The sequence below is a fragment of the Anabas testudineus genome, chromosome 5 (genome assembly GCF_900324465.2).
Source record: "Anabas testudineus chromosome 5, fAnaTes1.2, whole genome shotgun sequence".
Classification (NCBI taxonomy): domain Eukaryota; kingdom Metazoa; phylum Chordata; class Actinopteri; order Anabantiformes; family Anabantidae; genus Anabas; species Anabas testudineus.
In genome coordinates this window covers 24854313-24879637 of record NC_046614.1, presented here as the reverse complement: position 1 = coordinate 24879637, position 25325 = coordinate 24854313, and the positions used below count along the sequence as shown (strand labels likewise).

At 41.7% G+C, this 25325-nt stretch overlaps 1 protein-coding gene across 1 annotated transcript in view; it reads left to right on the top strand.

The window, feature by feature from the left end:
* The window catches only part of dock3 (dedicator of cytokinesis 3), a 137529-nt gene that overhangs the window by 67725 nt on the left and 44479 nt on the right, over positions 1-25325 (top strand). Inside the window, exons 5-6 of the mRNA XM_026349175.1 lie at positions 5832-5887; positions 11755-11851. Coding sequence (XP_026204960.1) covers positions 5832-5887; positions 11755-11851 — 153 coding nt within the window. The remainder of the gene's footprint in view (positions 1-5831; positions 5888-11754; positions 11852-25325) is intronic.

Sequence of the window (25325 nt, the reverse complement as noted above, 5' to 3'; positions counted from 1 at the left end):
GTTCAGATCGAAACCAAAGGTCCTGAAAAGCAGCAGCAAAGAAACTTTAAGTTGTTTTATTGTTACACAGAGCTTCTCTGTCAGTTCATGTCATTTCGATTTCATTTAGTATGAAGCTGCCTTCCATAAAGAGGAAGAGAGACATGAGAACTAACTGAGTATCCACACATTCATTATGGTTCCTGCCTCTGATGAAGCTAATAGCACCATCTTGTTGCAGTCTCCTCCTCAGACCGTTTAGAAAGACGCTCATTGTTGAAGAATAATAAGAACAACAAAAGATGAAGTTGCACAGTTCTGCAGTTGTGATGTAATCACTGTTATTTTATCATCCGGGCAGAGTCGGGACTGCTGTGTGAAATTATAGACCAGAGTACATTATAATGCTCCGTGGAGCCGTACGTGGGAATTACACAATACCTTTTTCTTCCTTCCAATAAGGACAATGAACAGATCAGAATACAACAGACAAACTGAGAATAGAACAGAATGGATGGGAGGGTTAGGGTTAGGGTTGGAAGATGAAATCCTCAAGGACACTATGAGGAGAAAGACGAGTGAAGCACAGCTGCAGCTTCTCGTACTGTTTTAGTTTTTTTAGTATTGGAACCTGACGAATGACAGTTTATCTGAGGCTCATCAGCAGGTGTGATAAGAATGAAACAAGAGGATAATTACAGCTGTGAAAATGGGGCAGGAGAGAAAGAAAGTACTAAATTATCACGAGGGAGAGGAGGAAGCAGAAAGGGAACGTGCTCCGATGAACTGATCTGAAAAAACACCAAAAGTCCTGTGAAAAATAAAGTTTCTTCTGTAGCTCTCTACTCGCCGACCTCCATGTGTGTTCATAACTGATGAGCCAGGAGATCCATCTCACCCACTGATGCTAAGAGGTCACGTTGAGACGAGTGTTAAATGAGCTAAAAAAGGTGAAAACAGCACATTAAGCACGACGCAGTCGACTAATGGGCTCAACTTTGGTGCAGTGTTTGATACTGTAGCCGTGAGCTCTACTGACTTCGAGTTCATCAGTACTTCAAACTCAGTGCAGTGTTTTAAAAGTGTTTTAATATGATGTGGCATCAGTTCTCTGCCATCACTAAGTGGCCCCCGCCCACTGTCAGGACTGTACTGTAACGTGTGGTTACTGCACCAACAGAGTGTTTTAACGTTCTCACTGTTAGTAGCATATGGAAACATGTCAAGTGTGTGAGTTCATTCCCAGCACCATGTGTTCTGAAGCCCAGCTCTACCTGTGTGATGTCAGATTAGATGTTAACGCTGTGAGAGAACGGACTCTGACTAATCTGTGATTTTTATGCTGGTTGCTGCTGGTTTGCAGAAGCCGCCTCGTCCGACTGTGCATTTACGTCAAATATTTCACTTGATGAGATCCCACTGAAAGAAGCTGTTCTCTTCACATTTTACAGTGAATCTGTGAATCTTAAACTAAGTTAAGAGTCCACTGCAGCTGCAGCTTGTCTGTACAAAGCGTGTCCATGTGTGTTTCTGGAGCTGAAGGATTGGATCTCTGACCTGTGGCAAACAGGAGCGATGGAGTAGATGTCATATTTCAGAGATACTTTATACTTTAGATAATATCAGCATCGTTTTTAGAGGGTTAAGTTCAATCATTTATGTTCTGGAGGGTTTTAACCACTCATCAGCAGGACACTTAAAAAACCATCAATTATTTACTGATCTAGCAAAAGGAAGGACGTATCTCTAAAAATACAGATGTTTTAGTAAAGGTGGCCTCAGTAAGTCACAGTCCACTGCTCATAGAATCAGTGACATGTCTGTTGGAGCAGTTTTATTAAATTAGACCTGAGGCCTCCAGAGTTTCTCTACAGTGAACTGACTTAAGTTTAGAAACTTCCTGTTCGATCCTTTCACTCAAGTGAAGTTTTATTATGGTTTAAAGGAGATTTCAATATATTTGTGGCATGACAGTGAAGAAAAAGTTGAGATCGACAGGGACGAGGAGAGGTTCAGAGAGTTTAGTCATAAAGGTTGGAGAAGTTAGACCGTCCATTAAGACAGATGAGCTGAATTTTGTAGATGACAAGATGTCGAATAATTGATGGCAGCAGTGAAAAGGAACTCCCACATTAAACTAATGTCTGTTTCTAGTCTCTCTGAGTTCATTGAAACATGACGGACGGGTCTGAACTCTCTGCTCTGACTCAAACAGCTGAATGTGAGCATCAGACTGACCCTGCATCCTAACTCCAGCACATTCATCTGATCCGTCTCTGCAGAACCACGAGCTGTGTCATCACATTAACATAAAGTCTGCTCGCTTCAGTCAAATGATTCAAGATTCATCCGTGAGAAACATCAGTGCAGAGTTTTGTGACACGTGATCAACATGCATGAGACAACTGATGCTTAATTCATTTCAGTCTACGTTCTACCTGTTTCACTTGTTTTCAGTCACTTGTCAAATGTCACTAAAGAGGAAAAGGAGCAGATAGTTTCACCTCCTGTTGTCAGGAATCAGCTGACAAAACAGAAATAAGAAGCAATGTTTGGAAGACGAGAAAGTAGAAGTCAGAAGATTCACACACAGATTTACTGATGTAAGTCTGAATTCATCTACTACCATGATGTGTTTGATAGTTTGTTTCAGTCCGTTATCTCTCTGGTTAATTTCAGTATCACGTAAACTGAAATTCTTTCAGGTGAAATTAGTGTTGTGTCTGTACGGACTTCATTTATTTACTAAAGGGAAAGAAAAGAGATAAATATGCACACGCTGAAGGGCACAGGTGAACGTAAAACTGCCTCCCACCTCCATTATCATTCATTTTAATAATAGGCATCAGATAAATGAAGAAGTTCAACAAGAATCTGAAACAACAACAGATCCAGGATCAATTCATCACAGAATTATTAAGAGTTTCAATAAATCCCTGATCTTAACATGTCAGATTTTATTATGACACCCCTCATTTAAATGATCAGTGAGACTTATTACAGTTAAAATCACAGACAAATAACCAACGACATGAAATGTGTCAAATCCAATATTTGTCACACAGGACGTCTGAGGTCGTGACCCTTCCTTCGACACCGTATGGCAGCGTGAGCGTATGAATATGAATAAAACTCAGTATTGTTTGAATAAACTGATCATTTACATACAATCACATTCAGACTGTCCCTGAGACACTGAGGTTTGCTGTATTTAGGTGGATGATGAACCATTCTTTGTATTTGCTGCTGGGTGCCTCTGATAAACAGGGCAGAGATGTAATTATACGTCTCTGGAGTCATCTTCCACAGTGTCCCTCTCTGTTTTTTCTGTTTCTCATTTTCTACTTTTTATACACATATCTCTGTCTTTACTAACCAGCTGAGAGCTCATGGTCTTCTCCCCTGAGTTATATAAATCAGACGTCACCTCACAGAACAGAAGTTTCACAAACACCAGTTTTCTTAAACTTGTTCTTCAGTGAAATCGATGTTGTTCTTAAACTTCAGATTGACTTTGTTCATATATTGATGAATCTCATCATGAATCTCCTCGGACTCCAATCGAGTGGTTCAGTATTTCGGTTTCCTTCGTTTTGTTATTGTGCAGCTGTTCAGCAGCGTGTAGAGACGTCGTGGGAGAAGCATCATCATGTGCAGTAGAACTTATCCAACTTCAAACAGAGGTGGTTTCATCACATTTGGCCTCTGGATGAAAAGCTCTGAACAGACTGGTGAAAACAAGGTGACATTCAGTGTTTGCAGTTGCCTGGTCCAGAGGGAGATGGAGTCGTTTGAGGGTGGACGACATTTTTACTGCAGCTTTGTTCCTCTCTGTTTTCTCCTCACTCCATCTGTACAGTAGAATTTATTTCTATCATCAGTCTCTTTTTAACAAAGTGACCTTTTTTAAGTGAACCGGTGCTTAAACGAAGTGAAATTAGAAACAACACAACGCAGATGACCTCCATTATACACACACACACACACACACACACACACACACACACACACACACACACACACACACACACACACACACACACAGGAGAGCCTGAGGTGTTCTGAATGCATTGACCTGTTAACAACTGTCACAGCTAACTAGACAGAGACAGGAACAAGATGTACTCTGTGTGTGTGTGTGTGTGTGTGTGTGTGTGTGTGTGTGTGTGTGTGTTTGTGCGTGCGTGCGTGCGTGCGTGCGTGCGTGCGTGTGTGTGTTTTTTTCATACAACCCAGTCTACATCTGAAGTCTCCACTAGAGGAGCGACATTAACCCTTTATACAAAGTTTTTGCTTATTGACATATCAAGATGGTGAAGATGTGGTTCATTAGTCACATGACAATGTTCTGGGGTTTTTATAATTATCACATAGTGGAATAAATAAAAACCCAGTCAGTTCATATTCCTTCAGACTTGTACTGTACAGTAACGTCCAACAGATTATGTGACTCAATCTTTAAAATGCTGCACTTGAAGAATTCATTCAGCATGAAATAAAACACAGGTGAAACTAACTCAACTAAACAGAAATTCACACTGAATCATAGTAAAACAAACATAAAATGGAAACTTCACCATGAAACTTGTTTCCTGTTCTAGAAGCCACTGATGATGATGATGTGATCCAGAAACCCACACAACTCCAGAACAGAGAGCTCCACTTCAGGCTTTGAAAGCAAAAAGTGCTTCTGTTTGTTCTCTGGCCTGAGCACAGGTTAAATGGATTTATTAGAGACAAGTACAGAGTCCTCAGAGCAGCAGAGCAGTGAATCCAGTATAATGACAGTATGAGGAGCACACTCTGTGTCTCTGTACAGACAGGTAATCGAGTGGGCTCCCTGGGGGCCGGCCGGCACCACTGAACCTCTCCTGTATGCATGGCCAACCACACTAACTCCTTAGCACATTGTTCTCATCTCTCCGTCTTTATAGGTCTCACTTTGACTTTGTGTCAGTCTGACAGACACTTTCCTAAAATAAATTCACAGAGGAAGGTGCTCCCCTGTGTTTTATTATACCACGTTTGACCCTCTGTCTTTTGACGGGTGTAGCAGAAACATCTCTGTCGACAGGAGGAGCAGCTCGAAAGTTGGCAACGGACAGCTGGGTTATTGGGTGTAATGGCACAGGGTTCTTTCCTAAGTGCTGGAGGATGTGCTTTTAGAGTGTAGACAGGACATGAAGCTGCAGACAGACAGACAGACAGACAGACAGACAGACAGACACCTACACTGGGCTAGAGGAGAAAGAAGGGATAAATAAGCACAACCACAAACAGTGTACACAACAACATTTCCACACATGAACCATCGACGAGGCAGACAGAGTCACACACATGTCGCATCCTAAAATAGATTCTGTTCCTCTGTCTCTGCTCTTCTCTGAAACATGTCGTAGAATATGAATGAAATCCCTCCAGTACAGTTTCCCTCAGATGCACATTGTTAATTTAACATCACTTCAGGTCCAAAGATTTTATGACACAAATAATTACTTCCACATTTGAGTGTGAATACTGTATTTAGAATTTAGAGCGTGTAAAGATAAAGTAAGAGTTTCATTAGCAATAGAGATACACAGCAACTGCACGAAGCTCCTTCTGCAACTGACAAATGAAGTCAACCACAGACAGTGGGACGACAAACATGCTGCACAGGAGCTGAGTCTGTCCAACGACCACAGTGACTGTATACATCTAAAGAAAGGGCACATGGAAACACATCAGCAGCAGATCATCATCATGTTAACGATGTAGTTGGTTCATTTTTGTGGGTGGTTGTGTTTTAAAGCCTCATCAATGCTTTGATTTTCCTTCCTAACAGTTTCTTTTTTTTATGTGTCTCTCACCAGGGAGTTTTTCCAGCCAGCTACATTCACTTGAAGAAAGCCATCGTCACCAACCGAGGGTGAGTTTACCAACCTCTCAGACCACTTCTAGCACAGCTCTCCAGAGGCACAGTGGTGTTAAAATGTCAGCGTATGGAATAAAGTCTGCACTGTGAGGCTGTCGACGTGCTCCCCCACCCCCGCAGTGGAATACTTTAATACTTTAACACATTTAAACTGAGGCCCCAAAGTTCACAGTGTAGATTAATTAAACACCTACTGTACATTCAACCACATCAATATAAACACAGCAACATGTTGAGTTGTATTTTTCTCGTACACATGTCAGTGTAGCATCATCAAATTATCTTTTTTAAATTGGGACCAGGATGAAGCCTGAAGCCAAGAAAGTTTATTTTATCGACACTGTAAATGAAAATAATTTGGTTTTAGACCAAGCAGAATGAGAAAGTAGAAATAACTGATGATCTGTTTCTGAAATGAAAACAGTTGTAGCTGCTTCACACGACATTCAGCTCGAACTGAAAACCATTAAACAAACAGGCACCAGCAGCATCACGTTGAGCTGTGATAGAAAAGACTGAAGTGAATTCTTAGTTTAGTGTCACACAGTTCTCATTTGATAAATCTTCAGCTCGATCCTTTTATCACTTTTTTATTTTGTTGTTGTTGAACATGTGAACGTTATACACTAGATACTAATCAGTTCTCTTAACAGCACTACACAATATGTCAACATCTCCTCACTGCACCGTTCATCCGATTGTCTGAGACACTTCAAGTCGCTCTCGTCTATCAGGGATGATGCCACAGTTGAGTTACTCGTGTTTTCCACACTGCTGGAGGCCTTTTCCGCTTCTTGCAGCTAAAACTATTTAAGGCTGATTTGATGAAATCTCGTTGGGATCAGTTGTTTTGAGACGTATTCTCTCTAAATAAGGAACGAACCTGCTCCTTTCTGATTCCTCTCCAAGTTCAAGAGCACATATTTTAATACATTTGCATAATGATTGGAAAAGCTTTTTTTTTTTTTTTTACTTCAGATTAATCAGAGTTACACAGCGTGTCTCGATTTGCATAATAGTTTTTTAATTAAAGGCAGGGAGAGTAAATTAATTGGAATTAGTGAATCCTTTACTGTTTCAAGTAGACCTCCAGGGCAAAGAAAGAGAGAGAGCTCTGAGAGTGGAAAGTTTATTTTACCGAGCAGGATATTGTCCAACGTCTAGAGCAAACAGTCGAGCTCAGAAGGTTGTGATGCTTTAACGTTTCCTCTGTCTCTGCAGAAATATGACCTAAATGAGACAAACATTTACTGTCAGTTCACACAGCTTCTCCACATCGACTGAGCTGAGTTTAAATCAGTGCAGGAACCATCTGAACTTTTCTGAACTGTGATAAATGAACCTGAACAACTCTGCTACTTCAGGTCTCAGCTGCTCTGTTCCTCTCTGCTGATGAACTGTTAAACAACAGCTGAATATTCCTGTAATTGATGTGGAATTTATTTAATCATTTATAAAACATTACATTACTTTCATTCTTTTCCATTCACTGCTCGTGTGTTGAGGGTTGTTTTCCTCCTGCATGATCCACTTTCTGTGGATCTCACAGATTTATACCTCCACATTTTCCTGTTCTTTTCTTTCTCCTCTTTCCACTCACCCCGACCGGTCGAGGCAGATGGCCACCCAGTGTTTCCTCTCCACTGTCTCCTGGTGCTGCTCAGTTGTTGGTTCTTCTAGATAATTCTTTATACAGTTATAAACACTGTAAAGCCTTGAGTTGATGTCTGTTCTGATTTGGAGCTAAATAAATTGAATTCACGGTTCTATCAATGATGGCAAGTTGTTCTGGTCCAGAGGCAGCAAAGTAGACCCAAATCCTGATCCTGCCACCATCATGTTTCACAGATGGGATGTGAACGTGTTGGTCGTTTCCAAACATAACGCTTCTCATTCGAGCCAAGAAGTTTGACTTTAGTTTAATCCCTCCACAGAACTTTCTTCAGTAGCCTTCTGGTTTCTCCACATGTCTTTGAGCAAATTGTAGACGGATAAAGTTCTTTTTGGAGAGAAGTGGCTTCTTTCTTGCATCTCTGTCGTGAACACCATTGTTGTTCAGCAATCTTCTTTAATTTCCTGTTTATCTTTCCTCTTTTTCGTCTCATTTTCAGTCTTTATCTTCCATCTTTTATTCTCACAGACTTTTATTGAAACAATAATAGTTGATGTGTAGCCAGCAAATTATAAAGCTGGAAGGACTTGAAGCCTCAGTACACTGGCACAAGATGGAAGCTTTCTGTTGTGTAAACCATCACAGATAGAAAAGGATGTACTGTATACATTTATTTAATGGATTTTTAAATAGTTCTTGTTGTGCTGGCACAGCTACACCACTGAGTGGAAACAGAAAACAGCCTCCAGTTTCAGAGCTGCATCAAGCTGCCAGAATGTTTTGCCGCCTGTCTGCATCTCTGCAGGATAAATAGACTTTCTATCAGAAAGCTGGACCCCTGCACTTCAGGATCACACCCAGAGAGACAAATAAACCTGTAAAGACACAGACACGCCACATTCCTGCTAGCAGTAAAACACACAGACCAAGACAACAAGATGCAAAGACCTTTTTAGAAACACAGCAGCAGCAATTTATCTTCTGAGCAAATGAATTCACGTCTGACTCAGCAAACATCGACACTTCAAATCTGCTCTGTCTGTCTAGTGTTGGCTTAGCTAAGTGTTTTACTTTTTCCAATTAAATTCACTTTATCAAATGTAAAACATCCGTCTGATACAATAAAACACTGGCCGCCCCTATAAGAGCACTCTGTCGGGGTGTAGAAGTATTTTTAGAAGCACAGTGTGCATCCATGTGCATGTTTATTCTGCACTGTTGTGACCATCAGCTCCCATTAAGATCAGAGTTGGGAAATGACCACTGGCCTGTTTTTGACCCAAAGGTTAATGTCGGCATACGGAGTCTGATGGTTCTCGTCTCTGACTATGTTTGTGCTTCACAGAGAGTCAGTGAAAGCATGTTCTGTAAGAACCGGTTGTTTAAAGAACGTAACCCCGACATGCGTCTCACAGACCTTGGACTGGACAGCAGCACGCTTTCATATTATTAGAATTCATTATTAAAAATGACCTAAAATGAAGGAAAAGGAACAAAATTAAACAAATAGGATGAAAAAATAAAGATAAACCAGTGTTTAGTTTTTTTCTTATTCATTTCATCTCATCTTAATACTAATTGCATGTCGTATGTCTAAAGGTCTATTTTACCAAAAGTGTCTTTTAAATCTGTAACAATAAAGAATCGTTAATGTTTGATTAGTGAGTGAGATTCATGTAGGGTCAGTTAGGAAAGAGCAGAGAAGGTGATTGATTAATGAAGGAAAGCAGTTGTTTTTGTTCTAACATCAGATTCAGTGTCTCTCGTTTCTCTAACGAGAGCAAACATACAAGTTCCTCTTGGTTTGGGAAGTGTGTTGTCATGCTGAGACCTTTAATGAGTGGCGTCCAACCACAGACAACGACTGATCTTTAGAGATGTTTGTGCATCTGTTCAGCTCATTCACTTTAAAGTCCAGTGAAAGATTAATGTGGGAATCATCTCATTAGTAGCTCAGAAAGTGTTTGACAGAGAGAGAAAGAAGAACATCCTCTCCCCACTTCCTGTTATTTAATATTCAAGGTGTAAAAGCTGAAAACCAGCTCCATAGTTGGTTTTCTCCGTTTGAGGTCAGTATATGTTGTGCTGTAAAACCGCTGAGAGGCCTGTAGTGACAGCAAAATAATAAAATATTGTCAAATAGCCAAAAGGCAGAATTATGCATGAGTTTAAAGTTTTAAGAACAGCTGTGGGCTTTAAATATTTTGTGAACCAAGCAAAGACAAAAAGAGTTCCCCAATTCCCTGCTCCTCTTCCCTGGAGAGTTTAAAAGAGACACAGAATTACATATTGGTGTTGAGAATAGCAGTGACATTCATGAGAATAGACTGTTGTGGTGGAGGAGGTGGAGAAAAAAGTGGCTTTAGACTGATGGAGGACAAATATGTCAGCTCGCGGCAAAGAGTGACGACGAAGAAGAGGCTTAGTGTGAAAGGAGTTACACACAGGAGACTGGAGACGAGCAGACTGAGGCAAGGAAGAAGGAACATGCAGGAGGAAATGAAAGGAGGAAGGAGAGGTGGAAAAGAGAGAGGAGGAGGAGGAGAGAGAAGGAAGAGAGCGATGGTGAGGAGGAGAGAGAAGGAAGAGAGCGATGGTGAGGAGGAGAGAGAAGGAAGAGAGCGATAGGAAGAGAGAAATGGTGAGGAGGAGAGAGAAGGAAGAGAGCGATGGTGAGGAGGAGAGAGAAGGAAGAGAGCGATGGTGAGGAGGAGAGAGAAGGAAGAGAGCGATGGTGAGGAGGAGAGAGAAGGAAGAGAGCGATGGTGAGGAGGAGAGAGAAGGAAGAGAGCGATGGTGAGGAGGAGAGAAGGAAGAGCGATGGTGGGAGGAGACAGAGAAGGAAGAGAGCGATGGTGAGGAGAGAGAAGGAGAGAGCGATGGTGAGGAGGACAGAGAAGGAAGAGAGCGATGGTGAGGAGAGAGAAGGAAGAGAGCGATGGTGAGGGGAGAGAAGGAAGAGAGCGATGGTGAGGAGAGAGAAGGAAGAGAGCGATGGTGAGGAGGGAGAGAGAAGGAAGAGAGCGATGGTGAGGAGAGAGAAGGAAGAGAGCACCGTAGAGAAATGGAGAGGGGAGGCAGGAAAACAAAAAGAGGAACAGAAGGAGGGAGAGGGGGGAAAGAAAGAAGAGAGATGAACTGGAACTGAGGAGAGGAGGAGAAACAAGTGTATCTAATGTGGGTGAAATCACCGGGCGGCTGGCAGCTACAGCTCAGCTGGGAGAGATGAGCTAATCTCACACAGTAGCTTTTATTAATTACCAAGCGAAAACCAAGACGAGAAAGGTTCAGAGAGGTTACTGTGATGTTCCCGACTCCAGGCTGCTCAGTGACTCAGCTTCTTGTTTAGTGAACAACTCCCCTGTGGCCAGAATTATGCAAAAGACAATCTGGACATTAAGGAAGTAGAGAGTTAGCACACGGTGATCGTCAGGTCAGTGAGGTGAACTGATGTCCTACGTTCAGGAGACGTTTGCTCGTTTACTCCGGGTTTGGAACAGAAGGTTTTATCTGCTGGGATATTTAAGATCTTATTCGGGGTAGTTGCATAGTAACAGAGCCAACATTAATAAAGCAGCAAGGTCTCTAAAGTACTCTGATTACTTCACTTATCAGTATCTTAAAGAAACAAAACACCATTACTGAAATAAAATACTATTTTTATATTATGTGTATTTTATTCAATTTTTTTATTCAGACTGTTGCTTAGCAGCTGTCACACCTACACTTCTCATACGATACGATGACCTTTAATAAAAAGTTATTCATTAATTCATTTTCACATTGTTATATCAGATTATTTTAATACTATTATTTACACTTTACAAGAACAGACGAGTTAATGTTGAAGTCTAAATCAAATCCATGTTTCTGGAGGTGAACATGTAGAAATGTTTGGATTATAATTAACTCACTTCCTCGTTTTATTCTCAGAGTTTGTTTTGTTGCTTGTTGTGAATATTTGTGCTCACATTATAAATCTGCAGGTGGTTTGTGAGTTTCTGTCGTTACTCATCATGTGACCTCTCTTGTCTTACTGTCGGTGACTGTGGACCAGCCGTTCTACCTCAGTGATTCATCACACACACACACAAAGTTCACTTTAATTCACATTGTTGAAGCCTAACTGTATAAAACCCAACACAATAGACGTCAGAGTGGGTCGGATGTTTATTAGGTCAGTTCAGCTCTTACTGTTTAGTGTCCTTTAAACAGCGTGTGTGTGTTTGTCTGTTATGTCACTGTACAGGCCTCATGAGACTGTGGTGCCTCTGGAAGACCCCATTGTTACTGAGGTGACGTCCACACTACAGGAATGGGCCTCGTTATGGAAGCAGCTCTATGTGGTAAGAAGCACACGACACTTTACGAACTGCAGATGTTTGTTTATTGTTCACTGCTACAGGAAACCGGTGGTGTTAGGTACAGTCACTTCTAGACCTCGTGTTAAGATCACAGAGAAACGTAGAAACACGTGTTAACTCCTTCGTTCCAGTTCCTACACAAACATATGATGAGAAACTGTGTGATGTCTCCGCTCTGCACTGACTGATGGTTTCCTTCGGCCTCCTCCGTGCACTGTGCATGTGTATTAAATTGTCTTTTTGTTTTTGAGTTGGTTTGTTTTAAGGATTTTTGCTATTTAAACATTTTACTTTTAATTTTGAGGGTTCGGAGGTTTGAGTTCAGCCTGACGACAGTAAAATAACATGAAGCTGAGTTTAGTTTCCTGAACACTGGTCAGTAGAGCTGAATTCTATTGTACTCTAAGAAGCACAAGAGCTTTTTATACATGTGTTATTTATAAAACAGATAATGTTTGAGTAATTAACATTCAGTCATTGATGAACTAATGTAGATGGAAAAAACAGAGAAGCATCACCGATGGTTAAACACCACACACATTTTAATAGGTTACAGTTTATACAAGACTCTGAACGAAGCACGGTGAAAAACAGCTTCCATAACTTCAGACACATGTCTCCTAATTTCTGTTTTCCACAGCGGATCTGTTGCAGTAAGAACATTTCACTGAGCCAAGTCTTGAAACACGGTAATGATGAAGACCTCCGGTTCAGTCACATTCATTTCTTGGCTGCAGTCGTGCTTATCATGAGAGGCCGCTTTACATGAGGGAGAGTTGGCCTTGTCCTGTTGGAACAACCGAGTCCTCAGTCAAATTACAGTCTGGCTGATTATTTCATATTTAAATTAAATTTGTTTGGAGAACCAGTTAAATATCTTAGAGAGTCAGAGCAGATCCTCTGCAGCTCCACTCCTCCTGTATCACACATGGAAGCAGCTTTTCTGCAGGTTCGACTTCACTTTGAATTATTTTCCTGACGCTGTGTCCATTTATCATTTGTTACCTTTCTGTTTGCCGTTTTGCTCTTTTCCTCTGTCACAATATGTGGATTTATCAGACACTGTTCTGTACATCAGTGCAGAGCGATGGGGGCTCTGTGCTTTAGACCCTGTTGAGATCTAAATTTGTCACTATCTTCTGTCTGCTGTCTCTGCTCTGACAGTTATTTTCATCACTCATCTTCCTCATGTCCTGCCAGTCCTGTCGTGCTTTTATTCAGAGTTAACAGACTTTTGTCTTTGCTCGCTGCCAGAGTTGAAGAGATGAAAGACAAAACTGTCTTTGTCTGGTTCTGCATGACAGATTTTCTGTTTCCATCCTGACAGACCTCACATTAGAGTCTCGGTTCTGTCACTGAAAAAGCAAATGTCCTCTTAAAGCGACAAGAAATGCTCTGTTGTGTGGGTGGGTGCAGAGATAGATAGACGGGTGTTTGAAAGCAGTGCAGTGTTAATGGAGAAGTACATATGTAAGAGTAATAAGAAATGTGACAGTAAACCGAGAAAGACGAGCAGAAGAGAAGAAGAATGAAAGATTCTGAAAGAATGGTTCCAAACAGACGAACTGTGGAGTCAGTAGAAGTAAAGAATTCACAGGTGAAGAGGTTTTCAGGTGATATCAACAATTACCTGAGCTTAAAAAGCTAATATAATATTATAATCTTTATTTCAAGGGTTATTTCTGTGTTGATGATGTTTAAAAGCCAGAGAAAGAGATTCTGTATCTTTACTGTCTTAATAAATAAGAGAGCGGCCGAGTGTGGATGTGATTCGGACCAGGATTTTCACTCTGTTGGTGCTGACAGTGAAGATTGTTCGTAGTGTGTATTTTATTTCTATGTAAAGATTCTAGTCTTTAGTTTGCAGCTGGTGACGTCACAACCAAGGTGGAACTACAGCCTGGTATCTGAATACTTAACGTACAGGCAGCGTAACCACAGCGTCCTGGGTTCAAGGTCGGCTCTTTGCTGTTTGTCATACGCCTTCCTGTTCTCCTCTGGTGTGAACTGTCCAGCCTTTAAAGGTCTTAGCTAGTGTCCTGGAGGGTTTCCCGGCTGTAGGCAGCAAAAACACTTTGGTTAAGGTCAGAGAAAGTTCATAGTTTGGATTTAAAGTAAATAAACATGTTGTGTCTGAAATTATTGTCAAATGGAAACGCAGAAAAACACAGATACATGTATGGACGCACATAGCATGCAGCCCAATACTCATGTTTTTTCTCTCTCTCTTCCTCTGAGACGCTCACACACTCTCACACACTCTCACACACTCTCACACACTCTCACACACACTCACACACTCTCACACACTCTCACACACGACCATCTTCAGCGTGACGAGTGGATGAACCCACACTCTGAACAGCTGCATTTTCAGTAAATGGATGTTTGGTGGCACTGAAGCCGTAGAGGTGACGAGTGCAGCAGAGCAGAAAGATCAAGACAAGACACACACACACACACACACACACACACACACAGGTACCTATAGAAAAACATACACATACAGTACTGATGTGTCCTTTGCTGTGTTGATGCAGGCCTCAAAATCAGCTTCATCTTGATCTGACAGTGTCCTCTGTGCACACACCCCTCCTCTCCAGTGTACTGTGTGCATGCCCTTTGCACACAGCCGCAGGGAATTTACACTATGTGTGTGTGTGTGTGTGTGTGTGTGTGTGTGTGTGTGTGTGTGTGTGTGTGTGTGTGTGTGTGTGTGTGTGAGAGAGAGTGAGGGAGGGAGAGAGAGAGAGCAAAACAGAGAGAGGTTGAAAAAGAGCAATGACATAGACATAATTATACAGAAGACTAAAATTGTAGCCATGAAAAGCTTCATCTGCTGCTGGACGTCTATTATTTAGCACTAAATGGACGAGGCAGAGTGGCAGATTATCTGGGTACTAATCATTTCCAATTAAATGTTGACCTGGGCTTTGAAACTGGTGGATTCACACAGACCGCTACAACAAGCAGACACAGAACAACACGTCCTGCAGCTTGTGGACAAGAAGTTCTTCAACAAAATGAAACTTACATTTATTATTTATTTTGGGGAAACCAGACAAGCTCTATAACAAAAGATACTCCAACAAAAACAGCAGAACATGGAAGTATACTGCAGATTACAGCATTACATTGTTCCCCTGACGCCCCCCAGCTCTATATGAATTTCAGAGAATGAATCTTAAAGGACTAATGCACTAATACTCCACTTGTTTCCTCTGGTTCCATTTTAAATAACCTCTCTCTACTTTTGGCTAAAAGAACTCTTTAACCTGCCATCATCTTCTAAACTGGAACAACAGGAAGCAAAGTGAGAACAGGTGAAGTCACCCTTTAATGATGGTACTGATCCGTTTGCTTTTTCTGTAAAGGTGGAGACGAGCAAAGAATTCAGATAGAAAAAGGCAGAAACTCATCATACTGTAAGAGCCTCTGCTTCTCCAGGCTGTATCTTGGTCCTGTCATTGTCATGATTCATCTTTTAACTTCCATCTTTTCCCTCTTTCTTCAGCTCCCTGTCTTTGTTCCCTCATCTCTCCGTCTTTGAACCAGTCTTTGTTTCTCTAATTCTCACGTTTGCTGTTGTCGCTTAATTGAAAGTAGATATTACATATGTAGCTCGGTGTGTGTGTGTGTGTGTGTGTTAAAGACAGAGCGAGAATAGAGGAGGAATGACATGCAGTGGGAGGAGGCAGAGGGCGGAGAATTTGTCCTCGTCAAGTTCTTTTAGTTTTATGAATAACTGACATTTTCTGTAGCTGCACAGAACAAGTGACTGTGCACAAACAAACACACACTGCAGCGTTCAAGGCTGAGATGCAAAGTTTGTGCTCATCAGGGAGAGAAATCATTGCAGTCCTTGGTATCAACTTGTTTGATGTTTTCATGCAGAATACTTGTTGTGGCCTCATGCTGTGCACCTTTGGCCTATTTTTTGTTCCTGGCAGGAAAAGCAGTGTTTTTATTTTGGCATGCACAGAAAAAGAAGTGATGTGCAGTGATAAACACAGCAAACATACAAAAAGAAACCTCAACTAAACCCCAAGGACAAAATCAAAATGCCACCCACAGGTGCACTGCAGGAAAATAAGGTTTTAAAAACCTTCGGGACTCATCACTGAGTTCTTCATTAACCTGCAGTTACCAGCAAACCGAGGGACGCAGCGTGTACAGAGGTGTTTTAAATTGATTGAAAATCACTTTAAATTAAGTTTTAGAGTGGAACTAAACTCACGTTGATAAAAATGAAATGCTCAGTGTAAGTTATTGTAGGAAAGGCAGCGAGGCACGATGAGAACATGTCCTCACTTTCATTCACACGTTTTCATTCAGCATCTATGCAGACACTCACAGAGAAGGTCAGATGGCACACAGACATGTAACTGTGGAAATAAAACTGTTGTTCATATAAATGAAGTTCAAATAGACATAAATAAACACTCACATTCAGACACTGATGATTGGAAGAAATGGTGGATGCTTTTAGTTAATTACACGTTCAGTTTTTTAATGGGACTGCTCCTCTGACGGCCTCAGTCTAGACTGATGTCTGGAGGTAACTGCTGTGTGACTGGAACCATTCAGGGATAAAGCTTTGTAATAAATATTATTTAATAAAAGATGGTTAGTACCACAAAATGTTTTTATGCTGCGTTCAGGAACGACGGGAACATTTCACTTTGACTCTAGAGATGGTAAAGTTCAGGATGTTGTGTAGAGTACAGATGTTACATGACTGATTTCACAGGAGGAAACAACCATCACAGCTAAAATATACATTCATCATTTATAAAAACAGTAAGTGGGGATGGTTTAATGTGTCCTGATGAGCAGGTTGTTAAAACAGAGATTACAGCTGACAGACACAAACTCTTTACAGGGTGAAGCACAGAGCAGGACGGAGGTAAAATGAGGAGGAGAGACAGAGGGAGTAATGGACTCGAGATCCAATAAAAGCTGGAAAGCAGAACATGTGCAGCTGGAAATGTCACTGTAAATGTTGAAAATGTCCACAAAGGACTTCGTCACTCACATAATATAAACTAGACACAGCAGTGGAGAGAGGACAGAAGGTAAGAAGACAAACAGAGTCATCAGTGAAGTACAGGTGAACAGAGCAAAGACGAGAGCAGAGTGAGACAGAGACTAACCAGAGAGACGTCGAGGGGACGGAGAGAAGGTGTCTAATTAGAAAAAACGTTCATTATTCAGTAAAACTAAAGTAAAGAGGGAGAGGATGAGTTAGAGAAATGGGAAAGAGACCAATAGTGAGCTGATTGTAAAGATCTGGATCAGTGGGGGGAGAGGGCACTGTTTAGGTAGATATGATGAGCCTTTGTAAGGCCCCCCCCCCCCCCCCAAAAAAAAAACCTGATTCATTTTTTTTATTTACTTTAGCTTTACAATTAGTCTAAATTGAATTAGTCCCACTAATTTACCCTGATCAGTGCAGCACATGGGTCAACACATTGAGGGGGAGACACAGAGAATGGGGAAGGAGAAGGACCCAACGAGGCTCTGTGAGAGGTTGGTGGAAAAACTGTCCAGTAACAAACGATGATTTCAATTAAACAGGAAGCTATTGTGAATCTGTGTGCATGAATAGATGACTGAGCCTCACGATAGATGACTGAGCCTCACGACACAGTCCACCTTAAAATAACCTAATCCTAACCAGTCTGAGGGTCTTACAGAGGACCTGAGGCAAAGTTTAAAAACTGCAAAACTGCCATTGAAGTAAGAGCCTCACACAGTTATAAAATACTTTTATTAATCAGGAACAATGTAGAGGTGATAATAAAAACACGTTCTTTGGAATTTATATAAAATGTTTTTATAGATCTGTTCAGTCAGTAATTCAGTTAGTTCAGGTCAAAATCATTGTAAATAATAAAACTAAATAAAAAATGTTGTCTATATTTGTGTGTGTTAAGAGAACACACTTCCTGTGGAGTCAGTGTTAGACGGTCCTGTCTGATCCGTCTTCTCTGCAGCTCGGCCTCGTCATCTGTTGTAAGTTTGACTGACACCTCAGTTTAGTGGAGATAACAGAACAGTGTTAAATCAACACCTCATGTTTTAACCTTTGACTCGCAGCTCTCACTCTGCATTTGTTAGAAATGTGTGGACAGGTGACTGTGAATGGGAGATGAGCGGTTTTCTAAAAGTAGATGAGCCCTGTGTTAAAGAAACAAACTACAGTTACAGTTATTTAAGAAGACGCACGTCACTCACATCATCACCCGACTGTTGACAACCAGTCACACGAGTCGGTGAACATGCAGCAGCTAATGCACAGAAACACAGTGGGTTAATGAAGGTTATAAGCTTTGCTGGAAAGTAACTAAGTACTGACGGGTGACGAGTTAAAGGACCTGAATATATGAGTGGAGAAACATAATGAACGCAGATGCTTCCACACAATTGTCACAGGCAGTTTTGTTCTGTGGCAGCTATAAAATGCAGAATAGTTCTCCAGGTTTTAGACCAACGTCTTCTCCAACACCAGCATCCTCAAAACACCAAATGCCTTTTGGAGGCCAGTGGACGGTCACCTGCAGTCACCTGTAATCATGTGTCATCATGTATTTGGGTCATTATCTTCAAGTATTTCAGTGTTATACAACTTTACACCTGTATTACTACATTTCACAGGGAGCTGATGTTCGTTTAACTCCACTACATTTATCAGGCAGCTTTAGTTACTGTTATCAGCTACACCTGTGCTGTACCTGCTGCAACATTATTACATCTAGAGAAACGGTTCATTCCAGTAATTCATCATCCTCTATACAACACAGATGATTCTATAATAAGACATTTTTAGTTATGTTAAATCAGTATTAATCCTACAAAGTGTGATCGTACCGAGCTGTCGGCGTACTTACAGCAGCACCTTCCCTCCCTCCTGCTGCTTCTGATCTGAGGAGGAACAACATCCACACGTAGCATTTGTTGTGTGATTATTACTGAACAGTCAAACCTGAGGAGTCTGAGATGACAAGTCAAGCTGATCTCTCTGTCTTTAGCAGAGGACACCCAGCTGGTTTACCGAAGCCTCGTCATGACTTCACACAGAGCAGGGCGACTGTGGATTTGGATGGCCACCTTTCTCTCTCATGGTTTAAAATAACTTCTGCACTAAACATTTATCACTTTCAGGTGGTAGTTAATTTCTTTTTTTATCTTCCATTCCTTAATTTTTGTCTCAGCAACAAATGATCTGATTTTCTCCAGTTTTGGAAGTTCGCCACACAACTTTATCTTTTTTCTGGCATCGTTGAACCTTCAGTGGTTTGTGGTTCTGGGTTTAATACAATTAACAAGATGAAAACAAGTGTTATTACTTTGCCCAGAGGGAACTCAGAGGACAACATGTTTAACCATCTCTCTATCCACCACTGTTTCTACCTTTCACATCATCTATTTCAGTGCTCCGAGGGCTGCAGCCTCAGGGTAAAAGCTCCACTGTCAAACATCTTCATCATCAAGTGTGCTGTATATCACTACCTTTACACAACACACCTCGTATTTTTACTAAGCTTTGTGCACTCTATCCAACACTGCAAAAGTGGAGAGGAGCTCAGTGCTGCAGACTGGCCCGTGGGTGGGTGGGTGGCTGACAGAGAGAGAGAGAGAGAGAGAGAGAGAGAGAGATAAAGAAAGATGAGAAAGATGGAGACTGGGAGCAGGTCAGAGGAAGAGGGAGTGAGGCAGAATAAGGCTTAGGTACACACACACAGACACACAAGCACAGATAGAGAGAGAGAGGTACAGTACATGGTGAGTGGATCTCGTTTGACAGGCTATGATTTACTTCTCATCTGCTGGTTTGGTTCCTGTTTAGCAGCTTGTGCCAGAGCTAGAATCAGAGAAACAGAGAGAGAGAAGGGAGAAAGACGAGGAGAGAAACGAGTGGATTTATCCTCCTGTCACACCTGTAAGTAGCTGCAATCATCTCCTGCATTTGGACGGACGGTGTGTTTCAGAATAGAGCTTCTGTCATTCAGGTGTGTGTGTGTGTGAGACAGAGAGAGAGAGAGAGACAGAGAGAGACAGAGAGAGAGAGAGAGAGAGGAGAGAGAGAGACAGAGAGAGAGAGAGAGAGAGAGAGAGAGAGAGAGAGAGAGAGAGGAGAGAGAGGAGAGAGAGAGAGAGAGAGAGAGACAGAGAGAGAGAGGAGAGGAGAGACAGAGAGCAGGAGAGAGAGAGACAGAGGGAGGAAGAGAGAGAGAGACGAGGGGAGGGAGGAGAGAGAGAGAGAGCGACAGAGAGGAGAGGAGAGAGAGACAACAGGAGAGGAGAGAGGAGACAGAGAGGAGAGAGACAGAGAGAGAGAGAGAGGAGACAGAGAGGGAGACAGAGAGAGAGAGACAGAGAGGAAGGACAGAGAGAGAGAGAGAGGAGAGACAGAGAGAGAGAGACAGAGAGAGAGACAGAGAGACAGAGAGAGAGAGAGAGAGACAGAGAGAGAGACAGACAGAGTTGTACATACAGGGTGAAAGTGTGATTTTGTCCGCACTTGTGGTTTTGAGCTGTATGTAATGGTGCATGTAGGTGTGTGTGTGTGTGTGTGTGTGTGTGTGTGATCGATAGGCTTCAATAAGTGCAGCGTCATATGTTTGCCATGGTGAGTCAGCCGTGGTTGCCACGGTGACGAGGCCATTGTTGGCGTACAGTGGCTGTTTTATTACTGCATCAGTGTGAAGACTGTAATAAGATAGAAAACTGCTTCATCTCTATGGTTCAGTCGTTGTAGTTGTAGAAGTTTAAGTGTCTGTGTGTAGTTACTCGTCTGTGACTTCAGGAAACGTTTAGTTTGAAATATTCTGTTTCTAAGTTATTTCCTGTTCGTCGTCATTAATGACCACAGTGCTTTATCAGACTTTATCAATAACTGAAGGGCTGATGCAGCTTTTTGCCTCTTTGTTAGACTGTTTTCTGATGTTTCTTCCTCGTAAAGTGTTTTCTGTTGTTGTTTTCTTCTTCAACATGTGGATGTAAAGTTGAACATCATCACCTGTAACCTCAGTGATCTACTAGCTTGTCCTCCCAAAGTGTCTATTTCTGCACTGTTCAGCTGTCTGTTGAGGTTGTGCTTCCAAAATGTGTTTTCAAGCAGGATATGTTTATTTAAATCCATGTGAAGGCTGCTGTTTTCTAAAGTCTTTCCCCTCAGAACTGATTCAAATATGCTAATTAGTCAACGTTTACTTATATCACATCTGAAAATACCTCATTTGTACTTAATACTGCTAGAAACTGCTTCATTTACTAAACTCTCTGACCATTTGGATAAAGAACAGTTTTTGGTTTTCACTGAAGGACATTCATGTTACTTTATGTTCCAGTCCAGTTTGATCTGGTCAACGCGCTCTTATTCTGGAAGAAAGCTTTGTGCTTCAAGTTCGGGTTTCACTCGGCACAGATTCAATTCAATTCAATTCAATTCAATTCAATTCAATTCAATTCAATTCAATTCAATTCAATTTTATTTGTATAGCGCCAATTTACAACAGAAGTTATCTCAAGGCACTTTACAGTGTTTAAGGTTTAAGACCTTACAGAAAATATTTATACAAAATATTATAGAGAAAACCCAACAATCCCATTTGAGCAAGCTTTAGGCAACAGTGGAGAGGAAAAACTCCCTTTAGAGGAAGAAACCTCCAGCAGAACCAGGCTCATAGTGGGCGGCCATCTGCCTTGACCGGTTGGGGTGAGTGGAAAGAGAAGAGAGAAAAGAACAGCAGGCAATAAAGACAACAACAAGCAATAAAGACAACAACAAGCATCAAGAACATTGGGCAGATGAACTGGATTCTGGAGATGTACAGCTCCAGGCCGAGGATACCTGCAGAAAAGTACAGAGAGAGGGAGACAGAGAGGAGGAAACACAACTAAAAGAGAGAGAAGACACAAAGTTAATGACATGAAATGGTGGCATTTGCATTGATACAGGAGAAAGGAGAGAGGAGAGGAGCTCAGTTCTATCTCTTTATGATCTAGACTGAAAAATACGTTTTCCATAAAATTCATGCTGAGCTCAGATTTATCCTTCGAAAGCTGAGCAGTGAGTTACAACAACAGCGGAGACCAAAAGGAAATTCACAGGCTCTTTGTTTGTGCTCCCTGGTGATTTGCTGCAGCTCTTTTGTTTTCAGTAACGCAGCAGCCGGTTTGACAGGCGTGAAAATGAAGCAGGACGTTTGCTAATGGATCAGAGATGTTGGGAGAGTCCCCCCTGATTTGAGAAGTGCCAGGTTGACTCACTTCCTATTAATGTAGGGGACCTCAGACTGGGAACTGCCTGAAAGTTCTTATCATAAATATCAGTTACATATTACTGTTCATTCAGTAATATAGAGTATTAGTTTCCAAGGAAAGCTATTTACCTTTAAAGTTACTCTTGCATTGGTCTCCCAGTGTCCCGATAAACTTTAAGATATGTTTTAAAATAAAGTAAATTTGCTCAGTTCAGTCACCTCTAAGACATTTATCCTGTTTTTCAAGGTCAAGAATGTAACTTAGTCCACTTCTGTTCTCACTCCCCGAGAATTCAAGTGTCACAAAGCCACAAACTAAACTAGCTTCATGACCTTCTCCTGAGCTCGGCCCACTAATACCTCACATCGTCTTGCTTTGGCTGAATAAACTTGGTCTGAACATGGATAACGAGCTTTCACAAAGCTGCTCATCATCCACCTCACACTCAACAGGGTCGGCTACAACTTCTGCTGTTGTGTGAGAGAGACTGGACTGAAAAATGAATGAGACAGTTGAGGAGACTGAGTTTGTCCAGAAACTTAAATTATCATCAGTTATTTTATTGTTTCTAAATGTTCTGTTTGTTGCAGGATTTGTTCCCTCTGCCCCCATCAGGATTCACACTGAGCCTTTTAGCCTCTTTCAGCTCCTTGTTTTGTTTTTTACAATTAGTTCAGTCTCTCCTCTCACATTAATGTTGTTTCCAGAAAACAAGCTCTGATACTTACTTTACCTCTGGATGCTGCCTCCCCAGCAGCAGACTGCAGACAACATTAGCAACAAACCACTGAACATACTGGACCATCTGTCAAAGCACAGTTCTGTTTTTCTACAGAGGAAACAGGAAAGAAATCAAACTATACATTCATCAGGAAACATCACTCATTAACGCTGCTCTAATGTTTTTTCACTATTTCTGAACAGATCAAATAGTTTGTTGATTGTATTTCTACTTAAAGACGCCGGTTCTTTATTTACTCAGTTTGAATCAGTTCAACATGTTAATGCAATATTTAAATCTTGTCTGTTACGCAGCCAGATGCTTCAGCTCCCCAGTGAAACCAGATGAAACTTCAAAACAAGCCTTTTGTTTTTCTCATTTGTCAGGTGAGAAAATGAAGCAGGATGTCGCTAATGGAACAGAGTGCTGCAAATGTCCCATTAGATATTAGCGCTGTCAGAGAGAATAACATGCTCCTACATATTAATGCCAAGCTGTGACAGTCTCTGGAGACCCAACTGGTCCTGGACCCACAGCTTATCAAACAACGGATGTCGATTTATATTCAATTAGAAAATATAAGGGTGTTTGTTAAAGGAAGGGAGACGTTATGATGGATCTTGGTAGTTTGTGATAAAGATTTTCACTTTATGTCCCTCTGACGCTGAAAAGGCCAACACAGCAATAAAGAGTAAATATTCTGCAAGCAGCTGTTTGTAAGACTCAAAATGAAAGAAGGTCTCTGTCTCTGGCTGTTCCCCTTACGTTTGTGTCGTGTTTAGTTTTGCTTCAATGAAATGAAGCTGCTCTGAATTTCAGGTCCAATGAAACAGGAGAGCTTCTACAAACAGCTTCATTATCTGAGACTCACTCGGCTGGTTTTTATAGTGCTGGAGTGATAAAGATGTGTTAAACTGTGTTTGTGTGTGTTTCTGTCTTCGCTCCCACAGGATGTGAAGGTGTGATTACTCACCCCAGCCAGGGAAAGGTAGAGGAGGCAGTTAGGGAGGGAGAGAGGTAGGAGGGAGACGAAATCCACAAATAGTCGACACAAAAGAGATTTCCTCCAAAACAAACTTCAGTGCTCAGTGGAACCTGTGAGATCGAACAGTTTCTCTTAAAGACAGATGGATGGAGCAGCTCCATACATTTGTATGTGCAGTGTGTGTCAGCTAGAAGACGCAGCTCCCTCCTGTTCTGAGTCGAGCTGATTGACTCAGATACGCTTAAAGGTCAAAACACATCCGCCCACTGACTGACTGAGACGTCCAGATGTCCCAGGTAAATGTACAGTTCAGTGTAATAGCTGAGGAGGGTGTTGCCTGTGGTTTGCTCACATAAGACACAGTCACAGCTACATTCAGGATGCCAAACAAACTTAGCTCGGTTTGTTAGTGACAGACTGTCTGGTTTTCTCCTTCCACTTGTATTAAATACCAGATGAGTGGGTGTGGAGGATGTGGAGTACTTTAAATGCACCTCACGGCACCAGGTTCACGGAGTGAATGCAGTACAACAATATGAATTAAAATAAATTGGTCTCAGACCTGGATAGAGGCTCTTGTAGCCTCTTGTAAATCAGCCTTGAATAGCTGTGGCTGCCTTCCACCAATGTTTGAGAATTGAATACGAGCCTGTTGTGCCTCACACATCATGGTTACATGTGGTTCTGCAGTTAAATTATCTGCCTTACACGGCTTCGGCAGAGTCAGCACTTCCTCCGTGTGGATGCACATCTCCTCTGTTTGTGTGAGGGTTTCATTTGTTATATTACCTCGGTGATTGTGGGACTTAATAAAAACGATGAGGTTTGCACATGTTGCTGTTACAGGTCACAGCCAGTTAGTTCCAACTCGCTGTCCTGTCCTCGAAGCTGCTGCTGAATTTGAAATGAAAAGTACTTTTTCCTTTTCTTCGTGTTTCCTGTGCTCCAGACTTTTTACTGTGTTTCTGCAGGAGAAGGACGTTCACACTCTCTCCTCCCATTGAACTGAACCTGAGCCGAGCACATACTTTACAGTTTTCCCCAGCGGCTGCACAGACGGACAGTAGACAGGCCGGGCCGGGCAGCTCTCTGCTGTAAATGTAATTGTGAACCCTGCTCTCTTAGCTGCTGCTGTAAATAAGAACTGTGTGTATTTTATGTCTTCTGTATCCCACTGACACGTCTGCTGAGATCTGGTCTGGACAACACCAGGGGCTTTATTGCAGAGTCCTGAGCTGCTGCTTTGATTGAGGACCACCCTCAGGAGCAGGGTTTGGCCCTTTCTGCTGAAAATAACTATAAGTGGTTATATATGAGCTTTTCTATGCAGTGTGAGCTCAGTGATTGAACCTAAATGTGAGGCCGGCCTTCATTCAAACATAAAGCCTGGCAGTCGGCTGATTGTCCATTTCTTCTGTTTGTAGTGTTTGATTTGCTCCAAATAAAAGTAAAAATATTCCGTCTCTTTCCTGCAGCTCCAA